Below are 15,563 nucleotides of genomic sequence, written 5' to 3' on the forward strand. Positions count from 1 at the left end.
CAACTGTACGAAATATTTGAGTTCACAGTTACCAATGTGATTTTGAAGATAAACAGTATCTCGTTTACAAAATGCAGTCTGCTGATTCAACATCAGATAATGTCAACTCATTAAATTAAATATCCAGCATGAAATTTTCAAATCTGTGTAAGTAGAGAGAGATTCCACACAGAATTCATCAATCACATTCAAACATCTTCACTGGTTTGCCTTACAATCCAACATGCACCTCCACCACATGCAAAAGAGTTCAACTCGGGCAACCTGGACTCAGAAAATGTATGTGTTTGCATGACATATTATGGTATATGTACAGCGTTCAAACAACATAACTGCTTTTAGACTGCAAGAACTAATCAACGAACCCGACAACCACACAATTCATTCTTGGGAGAGCAAGAAAAGATGATGGTAGGTAAAAAAAGATGCTGGTATACGAACCAAGTAAAAAGATGGAGACCACTTTTTTTAGTAAAGTATAACACACACTTTATCAGATAGATGATCTATACTAGTTGATGAGATTAGCTATTAAGTCAGCATATCAATAAAATATGCCCACATAACTCTTTATCTTCCATCAATCCAAAGACTTTTACCAAAATGTTGGAATGTGATGAATTTAACTTTTCCGAATTGTGTTTTTTTCCCCAAACATTCCCCATTTTTATGGTGTATATATTTACAATATCCTATACACAACCAAAGTCATAGAGTGCAACTCAGATACTTATAATGTTCTATATATATATATATGATGACTATATTACACTTAATGCAAGGTTTCTCCTAAAGAAATCCAGCCAGGTTGTGCTGTGACAATTTAAAGGAAGAAGTTACAACTCGCCACAACCGATCAGTAATCCACAAACAGTGGCAAGGATTTGAACAGTGCAACTTTTTGCCTTGCACGTGTCATTATGTTTTGTCAATTCCCATCAAGTGAAAAGTTGTTCAACATGTTCAACAGTTTAGCTTCATGTCTGGAACACATGAATAATAGATATTGGATATGTTGCTCAACATGCATCAAATATGTGACATTAGCTTGCATGACTTCTTTGAATCTCCGTACAATTTTGTACAACATTGCTATATAGCTTTTGGCAAGATGTGGTGATTCTATTAGTTGAATGTCCTTATACACATATATTAGGTCTAAATTCAAGATTTCAGGGCCTCTGACCAGTTTGACAGGTCATGGATGTAATGTTACCCAATTCTTAATACGGTACTTATATTTTTCGATGTTACTAAATTGGAACATTTTTCCTATGAAGGAGGGGGAAGCTAATGTTCATCATCTGTCATTAAGAACCATTTGATATATGATCACTACAAGCTTATTTAAATCGACATTCTTTTTTTTCTTCCATGCTATTACAGACAGATGATAACAAAATCCTTTACTTTTAAGTGGGACACTTCTGTAGGACTATTTGAGATAAAAGGAAAACAACACTTGTAAAATGTAACATGATGAGTGTATAAAACACAAGGAGTTCCGAATAATCCCCATCAAATTAAACAGCCTCCTCAAACAAAGGTCTAATAATTGGATTTAATATGATCTGTTAACTAACGACTGTTTTTTCAGAACTTTCTAAATACATAAATTTTCAAAAGAAAAAAAATGTTCAAAAGTTGGTCTCTTTACCAAATGAAAAGAACAGTTAGAAAAGAGAAGCATTGAAATCACAAGGCCTACAGATCAGTTTTACTTAGTCGGGGGAGAAACAGCTCAACAACAAGTCAAGAGGAACTCGCACACTCCAGACAGAAGAACACAGCCTGCATGACAATGTACTAAAACTGCCTCCAATTGGGGAGATTAAAATTCATACCAGATAAGGTTAGAGGTCAACCGCCTGACAGTTACAGATGAAGTGGCTCATCCTTAGTGAAAGGTACTTACGCGTAAACACTTGTAACTGAAGACTAAATCAAGTTTACTGATCTCATCATCCCCTTGGTATATAATGTATTACTGCAGTCTAGTGCTGATGAGAATCGGTAACCATTTGTACATGCATGACTTACTGTCTTAACATGACTGACACCACCCACCATATTAAATGATGCATACGTAAGTTACTGAATATAACAAAAAATCCCAATGTAATTCAATAATTTTGTAACCTGTCAATATATTTTTATATAAGTCAAATAGAAAACAATCCACTATGTTAAGTTGATGATTTTTTTATGAAATAAATTAAGCTGAATTTATGTAATAAGAATCCATTGAAATTGTAGGAAATCACTTTTGGGAGTAAGAAACTTTGGGAAGAGAACTTTGGAAATATATACGTAGGGAAGAAAGATCACATAGCAGAAACCATGCTAAATGCTGTAAAAGAGTACAGGCTACTTACTTGATGACTGATATTCTGTAGTATTTGTTTAAATAGTTTATATATGATGATATATAAATTACATTATTTCAACAAGGATATATACAGAAACACAGCAAATTTATGTAAGCCAAGTCTACTCCAAAACGAATATAATATTATAACAGTACTTGTAATAGGTTATACAGAACCACACAGATATGAATACCAAGTATCTCTCTCACTTTCTCTCTCAAAGTAGACATAGTGGGTTTGTTTTATATTGCTGAAACTGGGTAAATATATTTGAATAATGATGCATATTGTAACATTGTATCCAGAAAATGGTTCCAATCTTGAAGGCAACTTCACTAAAATTACGAACTTCACTACAATTACGATTTTAGCCAAAATCATTAAATACCAATGTTTAAGAAGTGAATTATCTAAAAACGAAAGAAACAAATCTTGTAATTAACTTCCTGTATGTAATTTCAAAGGACAATAAAGTATAAAAGTTTGGATAAGGTTACTAAAGAGTGATAATTACCATGAGACATGGCCTTTGTAATGGTAGAAGAGGCACCAGCCCTGTACTTCCTGCCATTTTTTAGAACCATCATAGTATCACTGTATAAATCCACACTCTATCATGATCGACACACAAACACTGGATTTACTTATAATATTCAGCCGCTCAGTTTTATATCCTCACTTTCACCTCTGCCCCATGACCTCCTGCAGTAAAGTGAAGCATTTCCTGAGCTCGAGCTAGCTACATCAACAGGCAGATGTGTAGGATATAAAGTGTACAGTATATACACCAGGTTTTCAGGTCCGTAAGCAGTTTTTACCACGCATTCTGATATCACTTTCCGCAAATATTTCATAAACAGCAAACAATCAGCAGTCATTGTCGCTTGCTAAATATACATAAACAGTTGTTTATATATAAACAACAATGTATAATATACTTTTTAGAGATGAATATCAATTCATACACGTATCCAAATTCGGTAAACATGTACATATTGAAATACTAAGGATTGGCATTTTCTTTCAATAATAAGTATGCCCCTCTACTACACTTTTATATAAAACAACAGAATTAAAAATATCCTGCCCATCCTAGAAATTGTTATCATTCAGAAATCTTTACCTAGTAAAGACTACCTGTAATATGTATTCTACCAAATTATTTTAAATTCATCATTGGAATACGCTTCTTAGCGTCTTAATATCAGATTTTTATGTCTAGCTGTAAGGATGAATAAAAATTTTACCTGAAGCAAAATGATAATAGTAGTAGTAAGACTGACAATCTTATTGTTATACCTGTCAAGAGTCAACAGGTAAATTAAACATTCTGGCAGTGAAATAGTTTCCTTAAAGTATTTATGATCACATATCATGACAGAGTTTGTACTTCAGAAAATACCTTATCATTGTAAAACGTCAATCAGAACTTATCCAATCCATGAGGATATTGGCTAGAAACCATTAAACCATCAAAATGATCTGAAGTAAAACCCTTGTACTTTCTGGTCTGGTAAGGACAGGTAGATGACAGTTGGCTCAACAATTGTGTCCTATCATTGTAAATAGTTGTCAGACTCAGTCATTTGCCATTTTTGCTTGACGAAGGAAACAACATTTTTGGAATCGCTCACAAAAAGTTTTAATTCACTGTTTGTGTCGAAGAACAGAACTCCAATATATATAGGGTCTTGATTCACTTAACTACTTCTCCTCGGAATCCTACTTCTCCATATTCAAACTGGCAATGGCGATGACACCGAGAATGGATGTCATCATCCAGCATGTAACATGGGATGCCAGGGAAGCTTAATCACTAGGCATTTCACAACAACACTAAGCAAAGCATACCTAAAATCTAGACATGTTTGTACTTGTTCTGTTTCATTCAGACATAGAACTGAAGAAATATATATATTGTTCATACAATCAAAGAATTCATTATAGAAACTGATGAAAATAGCATCAAAATTTTCCATTCAAAATCATGTATTTATGAAAATATTAAAATGAACAAGAAGCAAGCTTCTACTCTGAGTTAAAACCAATGATATGCAACAGATACCGATACGAAACAACAAGCTTTCCTGACAGAAAACAACTGTAACTGGTCGCTCTAGGTGCTACACGTACAGCACATGTATTATGACAAGCATGCTTCAATTAGAAAATGATGAACATAAAATGGTGAGAAATGAAAAATTGAATTCATGCATATTTTGAAAAAAAAAAAAAAAGAAAAAAAAAGCAAGTGAAATGATATTGGTTACATAAACAACTTACTTGACTTCTTTCCTTTCCTCTCCTTTGTGTACTGCTCTTTGAGTTTAGAAATAAGCTGCTGGTCTACGTCCCATTCCTCTATATCTCTCTTCTCTGTGTAATACAGACAGAGCCATGTTCAGGTCCCGTCTTTTTATATTAGTGGCCAACCGGGGTACCCCATCTAGACCACATACTGACTACCCAGTACCTTATCAACACCCAACCCCATCTATACCACATACTGACTACCCTATATATTATCAACACCCAACCCCATCCAGACCACATACTGACTACCCCGTACCTTATCAACACCCAACCCCATCCAGACCCCATAATGACTACCCCATACCTTATCAACACCCAACCCCATCTATACCACATACTGACTACCCCGTACCTTATCAACACCCAACCCCATCCTGACCACATACTGACTACCCCGTACCTCATCAACACCCCACCCCATCCAGACCACATACTCACTACCCCATACCTTATCAACACCCAACCCCATCCAGACCACATACTGATCACTACCCCGTACCTTATCAACACCCAACCCCATCCAGACCACATACTGACTACCCCGTACCTTATCAACACCCAACCCCATCCAGACCCCATACTGACTACCCCATACCTTATCAACACCCAACCCCATCCAGACCACATACTGACTACCACACACCTTATTAATGCCCAACCCCATCTAGACCACATACTGACTACCCCGTACCTTATCAACACCCAACCCCATCCAGACCACATACTGACTACCCCGTACCTTATCAACACCAAACCCCATCCAGACCCCATACTGACTACCCCGTACCTTATCAACACCAAACCCCATCCAGACCCCATACTGACTACCCCGTACCTTATCAACACCCAACCCCATCCAGACCACATACTGACTACCCCGTACCTTATCAACACCCAACCCCATCCTCACCACATACTGACTACCCCGTACCTTATCAACACCCAACCCCATCCAGACCACATACTGACTACCCCGTACCTCATCAACACCCCACCCCATCCAGACCACATACTCACTACCCCATACCTTATCAACACCCAACCCCATCCAGACCACATACAGATCACTACCCCGTACCTTATCAACACCCAACCCAATCTAGACCACATACAGACTACCCCGTACCTTATCAACACCCAACCCAATCTAGACCACATACAGACTACCACACACCTTATCAACACCCAACCCCATCCAGACCCCATACTGACTACCCCATACCTTATCAACACCCAACCCCATCCAGACCACATACTGACTACCCCGTACCTTATCAACACCCAACCCCATCCAGACCACATACTGACTACCCCACACCTTATCAACACCCAACCCCATCCAGACCACATACTGACTACCCCGTACCTTATCAACACCCAACCCCATCCAGACCCCATACTGACTACCCCGTACCTTATCAACACCCAACCCCATCCAGACCACATACTGACTACCACACACCTTATTAATGCCCAACCCAATCCGCATCTTGGAACACCAACGACTAACCCATACCTTATCAATGCCCAACCCAATCCGCATTTTGGAACAGTTAGTCTTTAATGACTACCTCACAAGCCCCACCCATCTAGATATAGCCTTAACCCACATTCACACCATCCCACAAATCAGATCAGAACCTGACCCAATCCAAATCACTGAATCCAGATTAAACCCACTTAACAACATTACCAGCAACCTATCCAAACCAGACCATCCACATAATGACCACGATGCAGACCTATCACAATAGCCCATAGTTTGCAAAATAATTGTCCCAATTGTCAGGGCATATGTAGTAACATACTGTGTTTCCTGCTAGGCATACAATTTATATTAAGATATTTAGATAAAGTCATATATCCAACAGCCATGCATTAAAAGCATTGCCAGTTGCTGAAAGGCAATCAAATCATTGACTCATTTTCAAAGTAATGTTTCACGAATTTCTTAAGATTTTTAAAATTTTCATCATAATCTCAAGTGAAGGGAAATAACCCTCTCTTCTTTTTCAGACATAATGATTCAAATTTGTAAACACACAACTAAAATTATTTTTTATTTCGACAGTACTCACACAAAAATGTGTAAAATTCTCAATCGTTCAACTCAATCAGGAAACACAGCACTTACTCTATGCCTTCTTAATCATCAACACCTGGTCATTTAAGTGACAAATCTTAAAAGTTGGACTCAGATTTATGAATTTGACAAACTCCGAGTAAATTCTTTCTTAAAACAGAAAAATCAAGATGCTGAGTGTTTCTAAAACATTACAAGTTATGACTTCTTATGTTAAAGTCTTATGCTAGCATTACAGTGACATAGGACAAATGTATATGCGATCCTATGTAGGGAGACAGCTACACCAATTACTTTGTCTAAGGATAGGAAAGAATATTGTGTTTAATGTTTTCAACAAGTAGAACACTTAAAAGAAAAGAGTAGAATCTGTTGCCATGTTGATGTGCTCTAAAGAGGGATTTTTTTGTATTTTTTTTTACCATTTCTGTGAATTTGCATAATCTGTTCTACATTTTGATTCAAAATCAAAGTAAATAAATATTAAATGTTAAATTATATTCTTTTTACATTGTTCAAAATGTTGTATTTATATGAAGATAAAATCACCTTTAACATATAAACTTACTGTAAAATTCAACTTTTTCTCTCAATTTTGATCAGACAATATGGCAGCAAATTTGTGTTAGAGTTACTTGTAACTATGGAACTGAACAAACACAGATTCTACAATGACATAACTAGGGGTGGGTTAACACAGACAATGTGTGCGATGTTACCTACCCCAGTCTGGGCCATCGCCATGACTACGGGCCTCCCCAGCTCCCTCATCATTTTCAGCCACAAGAAAGTTAAACTCGGCCATAGCCTCCACTGTTTCTGGGTCGTCATCACGGTCATCTACGATTCCAGTCAGACCATCCACCTGTAAAATAATTTTCAAACAAGTTTTTCACAGGTAGCTGAACAAAGGTTTTTCGTATTCCCAATCAGCATGACAATATTTCAAAGTGGTTTTCGAAATTTTTCAAATAAATCATTATGAATCTTTTTTCTTTTTTAATCTTGATGTAAATTTGTGTCACGGTCACGCTGTTCTTTGTCAGTCGGTGATAACAAAGGTATACAGCAACTGTAATTAGAACATCGTTACCAGTAAATATTATTGCCGGGTAAGAAATTATTAGAAAAATAAGCATTTGACCTTTGACCCTGAGATTAAGGTCAAAGTGACTATACGGTAGTACATTGCACATTGTCTGCACTGGAAGGCGACACATAATTGATTTCTTAGTTTATTGGTAATCTTCCTGCCTTCACTTCTTTACTACAAGTTCTCCCAATAGAAACACAATATGCTACCTTGATATTTGGCCTTTTTGTAGCTAATCTCACTTCATGCTCATCGTCTGCTGCCATGCCATCATCATTTTCATCACTGAAAGAAAATTATCATCAATATATTAGCTCAATATTTCATAGTGAACACTATTTGGAAAATAACACAAATGAATACACTATGATATATGTTTACGCTTGCTTCATATATCCATGTGTTCCTACAGCAATCTATTTGTTACAAAATGTGGAAGTATTCTTGTAGGAATGACCTTGGTGACCTTTATTAAGTTCTTCTTCGCCATATAAATGCAATATCAATGGTAATACAAAATATTTCATGTTATACAAAATTACCTTCTTGCATATTAAGTTATCCATGAAGTGAAAATCAGAAAGTGTAATCTATAGACAAATCAATGAATCAGCCACGAAAATGCTTGAGTAGCTACTAGTCTGTTCTTTAATTCAATTTTGAAGAGGCTTATATTTAGTATAATATATACATTACATAATATATAGCATTGTTAGCTTGATATATATAAAGATAAAGAAAGTTAACTTAAGTTCTTTTTTATGATGTACAAATATGAATTCCACAATACATGGAAGCAATACAGTCTGCACCTTTTTTTATCGTTGGTGTATAGGAATACGAGTACATGAAAAAATAGAAGTCACAATATTTAATACCTGGCGGTAAGATTGGGATAAACAACACATTATACAAAATGACTGGGAAACAGTACTGCTCCGTATTATGGAGGTAATCATTTTGTCCACTATATACATAACACCTGACTGGTACGTATACTATGTTGTAACTTGTCTGATGTGAACATAATTTTATCTTATTCCCAACATATTCTATACTCCAAAAAAAATCAGAAAAGCACAGCATTAAAAGCTTAGCAGCATGAAAATTTATGCTTAAAATTCCTTTGGTAAAATCATTATACTATGATATGTATTAAAAAATTTTGCATGGAGACCAGGAGACCGGAACAACAGACACCTGCCACATGCCATATAGTATCATATCTATAGGATCTCAGTTTAACAAACCACATTTGCACAACATTCAGAAGGAGAAAGATGTGGGATGTCTTGATTTAAAAAATTCAAAATAAAAGAAAAATAGAAATAATGAAGGACCATAATTCTCTCCATTCATATATATATATATGTTATACACTGGACATTATGACAAACTATTGTAATTTCATGTTACAACAAATACAGGCCATTGAAATGGAAAGAAGATATGTTCTAGACAAAACATTGCTGACATTCACTCAGCCTGCAGCCCAACATCATACCATAATATCTTATGTCCTACTTATATCTATACCACAGATTTATACTCAGCAAAAAACAGAACTTCACATCTAACTGGAGAAAAAATTAAAAACACCCCCTTTGGAAAAATCCCATGTGAATCGACCAATCAATGAATTAAAACAAAAGAATTGCAAGTAATCCATAGTCCTTAAATTCTGGCTAACTAGCTTTTTTGACCTAAAAGTATTTCACACAAAAATATTACTCTTCTGTGCTACAAGAAGAAAATCTGAAAACCCATCTGAAATACTACAGTACTATTTTGAAATGTCTATAACCATTTTTTGAGTGAATTAGAGAAGTGATAAAGATATTGTAGTATTATATCAATATAAGAGGTTGTTAACCCCAAAATACCCAAAACAATTAAACTAATCTATTTGGTACATTGAGATGTCCTTGTTCTTTATTCCAGGTTTGGTTGGAATAGCTCTTGCTCTTTTCCGAGAAACTGAGCTACACCTTGCACTCAAAATTTTAAAGTACAGTTTCCCAGCATCCCCAATGCATTTCAAAGTCACTGGACCATATAATCTGGGTGTTATTCTGCAAATGATGGGTGGGTTAAGATGACCACTATGTGATCTTACTATATCAAAACATTATCAAGTTGAGTCTAAGTTGGACTATATATCTTCTTTGAGTAACAGATTTAAATGCATAACTTTTAAATAAAGAGAATGTTGATACTGCTGCCAAAAAGGTAACTCCTGTTTTCCTAATGTTTTGTCGCTTCAAATGGGGAAAAACATTTACAGAAGTTCACATGGGAATTAATCTGGTTTCATTTCATATCAGATGTATATCACCCTATGGGAGACTAACAATATGTTGATTTTCTTGAGTAATACTTTTGCATTTATTGAGACAGAAATGCAAGCATAGAAGATAGTACTAGTGAATGGTGAACAGTACATGCACAGGCATACCTGAGGTTATCATCATCATCATCCACTACATTTTCTGTGCCTAGAAAGTCTAGGGTAGCTAGGACTGAGGCTTCACTATCCATCAGAGCACCTTCCACAAGGGAAGCTGGCACCTTCTTAGGTGGTCTGATCAAAGAGATAGGAAGCATGCATCAGAGGAAGAAAGACTCATACCTATACAAATTATGTATGAAATGCAAATACCATACATTCTTATAAGTCATTAGTACAGAATTTGCAATCGTAGAGAAATATATTCACCAAATTTATGTTACATGATTTTAATACTCACCTGAACAGAATCAAAGTATATGATAAAGCCAAATTAGGGTATGGGAGGAAAGCACAACATCTATGTTATTGTTTTTTTTCTTTCAAATGAGCAAGTAAAAATGGTTAACATAAATCTAAAATTTTGGATTTCTTTTGTAATCATTCATATACTTTTAGAAAACAGACTGAACCAGTGGTGACAAAATGATAAAACATTTTGATAATTTGTAATGAATTACTTCATTTTTTTTTTTCTATCTTCATTGTAAACTGCATATGTACCATTGAGTATATTGATATGTCTAAGTCATCGTTAAATTAATTGAGCTGACACTACAAAATGCTATATTTGTAGGTCATATTAACTATTGTACAGCAATAAATTAGAAACTTGCCTGGATTCAGAGAAGTGGGAAGAATGGTTACTGAGAAATGGTTATTGAGCTGTGCAGAAATTGGCTTCAGATAGAATTCAGATCAACAGGTAGTGTAACATTGATTCAGAGCTGTATAATTTACAGTGTATTGTAGGAGGTATAACACATCTGCCATTAACATGCATATATTTATAAACTAAGCTTTGGGTGAATACATGTAAAACAAAGAATGTCTCATAGCAAAATAAATATTTTATACATATTTGTACACTGCTCCAATATTATAATTCATAATCCTTAAAGTAAATGCCCCTAACAGACACTGAATAAATACTTCAGGTAACTCATTGTTTAATGGTATTATTTAAACTGATAACAGGTTCCACATTTCCATATTAGGCCAAACCAAAATAATTTCAGTCATCTTTCATAAGAGCTAGGGGTGACAAAATCATAAAATAATCATATTTTTCTATTGTACTTCATTTAATGTTATCAAACTTAATTTACTCAATCATTTTTGATTGCATTGCCACTCAACCTAAGCAAATAATTGTTGTATGCTTAGAGGTATTAACTAACCGTAGTCTAATTTGTACATTATAACCTACATATGTACACAAACTTGTAAAACATGTTTTGCATTAACCCTTTCCATATTCATTCATACTTCGCAGTCATTACCGGAAGCGACTGAGGGTTGGTCCTTTGCGTATGTCACTTAGCACATGGCTAGCGCTCTCACTGCCACTGCGATAAAATTATGTTTTACGACTGTGTGGAACTTGTAATATTGTTATCTCGCTATATATTTGCTGCAATATATCATATGGAATGAGTAGAATCTTTTTTCTGAAATTATTTTCATTCAAATTCAGCGAAATCGTTCAGTAGAATGACAGGAAGTACGACTGCTGATCTGCTCATTGTGTCACTACTTACTTATGTGCAAGTTATCACTCATATGTAACATGTATTCCTGTTTAATTGATATCTGATAGTTTATAATAGTTTATCATGTCTGAATCAGGGATTCTTGGCAATATGCATTTGATAACATCAGATGAAGAGTCCATTACATGTGAGATCAAAGTAAACTGCATTGACTATATGGTGCATATCATGGTTTTCACAGTTGTAGCCAGGGCCTGAATGGGGCAACACTCAGTCTTCTTGGCTAGGAATCCTTTAATTTATACCAGATTAGGTTAAAATCATTTCACCTGTACACAAAGTATTGTTTTTGTGAATTATTTAACCCACTATTCAACTAATTATGTCCCAGTGATCAGGTGTGGGTGAATGGGAGTGGAATCCACACTCTTCATTTTAACCATAATGAGTTCCCATGTCCAATGTGAAAAGCTCGCAGGACAAATCAGGGACAAATAAAACACTTTGCCATGGAATACACTAGCTTGCCACTAGGACAACTGAGCTGAAAACTAATGATGTAATGCTCCAACTCTTAGAATCCTATCTTTATAGCATAAAAGCAACTCCTGTAGTACAAGAGTATTAAATATTTGTTCAATTTTTTGTAAGGATGAAGGGATTTTGAATCAATGCAAAACTGTAGCTGTATAAATTTGAGCTGCATCAGAAATAATGCCGGAGTACCTGGCTTTGCTCTGGTCATTGTTGCGGGAGGCAGCAGGCTCGCCATTAACTAAGGCTGGTTGGGCACCTTCAGCTTCATTCTCTACAGCATTTCCCTGGAGACCCAGTAAAGACCTGACTCGTGCAGATCTCACATTAATAATGGTGTCTGTATAGCCAATCTCCTGTAGATATCTGTAAACACAAACGCATTGCATTAAGTAAGCAATTCTGACCTCTATAATGGTTTACTATTCATTGTGTATAGCTGATTCAATACACACTAATAATTCTTTTTAGAAAAGTATTTAATCAAGTATTAAGAAAATAATTGTATTTATATTTTAAAACATGTGGATTCCGATTCCCAACGAGAAATAGTTGTGTGCAAGACTTCTAAAAACAATCTTTTGATACTCCTAACTTATTACTAAATTGAATGCAAGCCATAAAGCCTAGATCATACATTAGAACGTATACAACATGAAAACACATGCATAACTTACTGTCTAAGAAGTTGTCTACCCTGCCGCCAGGACACATTGCTATTTGGTGTTATCACTTCTCCATCCATATTTTCATCTATTTGGGGGAAAAAAATACATGTCATATACAAGGGTTTCATAAATAGTATGAAAATGTTTTAAATATTCCATATAAAATTCTAACATCTGATCATTTCCAATATGTATAGTTAGTTATCTCAAACTCATACCGATATTTTAGTCCCCATTCCTAGCATTTATAACTCAACCAAGTATCACTGTACAATAGACCCAGTACAGGACGCAACAATCCAATTTAGCTTTGTATTTGCTCAGTTACCCAGCTTGTACAAGATCCCACATCCCTGGCTGACATTTCATTGGTCTTTGCCAGTCCACACAGGTATCTTCCCGTAAAATTTGTTTTCATGACGATTGACTGTTAAAATACTCATTATGGCTTGACATGTCATGTGATAATTTCGAGGTGACTTATCAAAACAGTTAACTCCTCAATCTAAGCAAATTTTAACTCCATAAGGAAATGTTTGGTTTAGTATAAGGGCTCAATAAATGTGTCAAAAGCATGCAACGCAATATAGACATTTTATGACAAGTCAAAACTGCATATCTGTGGGTGCAAGTTACTTAATATCAGCAAATTGTTACTTAATATCAGCAAATTGGAAGTTTGTGGTGGAAAAATCACCCAATGTAACTCAATTTTTGTATCTGTATATTGAAATGCATGCACCAAAATCATAAAATTTATTTACTTGTAGGAGTATCAAGTCTAATTTTAATTAGATTGCAAAACAAATGTAAGCTTTGGAAATTTTCTAAATCAATCACATAATCTCAGATCTCACACTGTCAGTAGTTAGTTTTGTTTATTATACATTTTCTCATTAATGTACCTTCATTTTTCCTGTCAAGAGATGGAGGTTTGAGGTCCTCTTGATTCAAGTCTGTGCCATATTTCAACTTGTGATATTTAGCTCTGAAAAAAAAATGATATTACAACAATTGTACATATGATCACAGTAACGTTATGGTTAATTTTACACATAATTACAAACAATATACACATAACAGTATTTATAATAGCAAGCTAATGTTAAGTTTCCACAGTAATTATAGCTTATATATATAATTAAATATTAGATATGCCTGTACATACCTTTCTTGTTTTAATGCGAACTCCAACATCTTGATTCTGCGAACCAGATCTTGTTTTAAATTTTCCTGTCCTTTCCTTTCTCCTTGAAGAAATGCTATCCTTGCCTGTAAAACAGAATAATTGATAGTACATGTTAGTCAAGAATTGTGAACAATATGATTATATCTACATCAAAAACAATGGCAATTTTTGTACTGTTCTGTCTGAGTCATTGTTAGCGCTTTAGCTTTTCAGGTGTCCTATAGATAATACATATAGATAAAAATAAATTCACATGATAAAATAGTTGTGGTAGCTTTGCTGTTACAATTGTTTAATTTTGTTAAATGTACATTTCACTTTATTTTGATTCATTGCTGGTTGCTGGTGTTCAGTTGTGAAAGCTCAGTTGGCAAAATGTCATTTTACATGTTGGAGGTTCAAACTATGATTCTTGTATGTTCCCTGTCTCACACATGTAAAGCATAATAATGGTGCAGGTGCATGGAGCAAATCATAATTGATAAATTTTATGTTTCTTATTGGATTGTTGGACCAGTTAATGATTTTCGCTCAATGCATTATATAAGATAAATGTTGAAAGCCGAACTGATGGCATGAGTAGCACAGTAATCCAGAGTTCAATGTTGTCAGACTTTCAATATCCAAAACAATAACAATAGGTCAGTGTTCTGTAATGCTTTAATTTTGAAACAATAATCTTTACTGTATAATTATTCTCCTTCGTATAACTAGGAGCATTGCGATAACCTTACCTGTGAGAGGCATAGACAACTGTCAGAACTCATCCAGGATCCTCTTTTCAGATTAGAGCGAAATGTCAAAATTATTTGGCCGCCATATTGAAATCAAATATGGCGACTGCTGAGACTGAACTATTTTACTGTTAGTGTACCCGTAATGCTTTATTTGATAGGTTTATGATCTTAATATATATTCACACATATAATCGATTGTTCGATTAACCTAAATTAACATGCAATATATTTTTTAAATGAAATAGCACGCATTTTCACCTGAAGTTCTGCCCGTTCCACTTCCCACTGTGATCTCTCCATCTCGAATCGAGCCCATTCTGTCTGCAAAAAATGTAGAATTCCTGGCATAGAATACTGCGGGCGCTGCCCCAAATCATCCTGCTGTTGTTTTGTCATCATTCCTATTGCCCCTGACAATGGGCCGACCTGCCCTCCGTGTTGAGACCCAGGACCCTCTTCGATCATCTTACATGGTCGCCATTACAGTTTTTAAACCAACAGATGGCGCTGCAATGAAAATTACGTCAAACAATTTTTTCACACGGGAGCTTTCTGGAGTTATTCATTCAAATTTATGC

The 15,563-nt window shown here is 35.2% G+C and overlaps 1 protein-coding gene across 7 annotated transcripts in view; it reads right to left on the reverse strand.

The window, feature by feature from the left end:
- Positions 1 to 15,487, reverse strand: part of LOC117323395 (striatin-3-like) — a 29,222-nt gene extending 13,735 nt beyond the window's left edge. For 2 of the 7 annotated variants that reach the window (XM_033878589.1, XM_033878584.1), the window contains exons 1-10: positions 15,244 to 15,487; positions 14,228 to 14,331; positions 13,965 to 14,047; positions 13,069 to 13,144; positions 12,584 to 12,757; positions 10,314 to 10,439; positions 8,068 to 8,143; positions 7,489 to 7,630; positions 4,653 to 4,745; positions 2,376 to 2,390 (exon numbers count right to left, since the gene is read on the reverse strand). In XM_033878589.1, the coding sequence (XP_033734480.1) occupies positions 2,376 to 2,390; positions 4,653 to 4,745; positions 7,489 to 7,630; positions 8,068 to 8,143; positions 10,314 to 10,439; positions 12,584 to 12,757; positions 13,069 to 13,144; positions 13,965 to 14,047; positions 14,228 to 14,331; positions 15,244 to 15,450 (1,096 nt within the window). In that variant the 5' untranslated portion in view covers positions 15,451 to 15,487. The remainder of the gene's footprint in view (positions 1 to 2,375; positions 2,391 to 4,652; positions 4,746 to 7,488; positions 7,631 to 8,067; positions 8,144 to 10,313; positions 10,440 to 12,583; positions 12,758 to 13,068; positions 13,145 to 13,964; positions 14,048 to 14,227; positions 14,332 to 15,243) is intronic. The other 5 variants (XM_033878587.1, XM_033878586.1, XM_033878585.1 and 2 more) reach the window with 4 other exon arrangements.
- Between the last annotated feature and the right edge of the window lie 76 nt (positions 15,488 to 15,563).

Source organism: Pecten maximus, chromosome 3 (genome assembly GCF_902652985.1).
Source record: "Pecten maximus chromosome 3, xPecMax1.1, whole genome shotgun sequence".
In the NCBI taxonomy this organism is placed as follows: domain Eukaryota; kingdom Metazoa; phylum Mollusca; class Bivalvia; order Pectinida; family Pectinidae; genus Pecten; species Pecten maximus.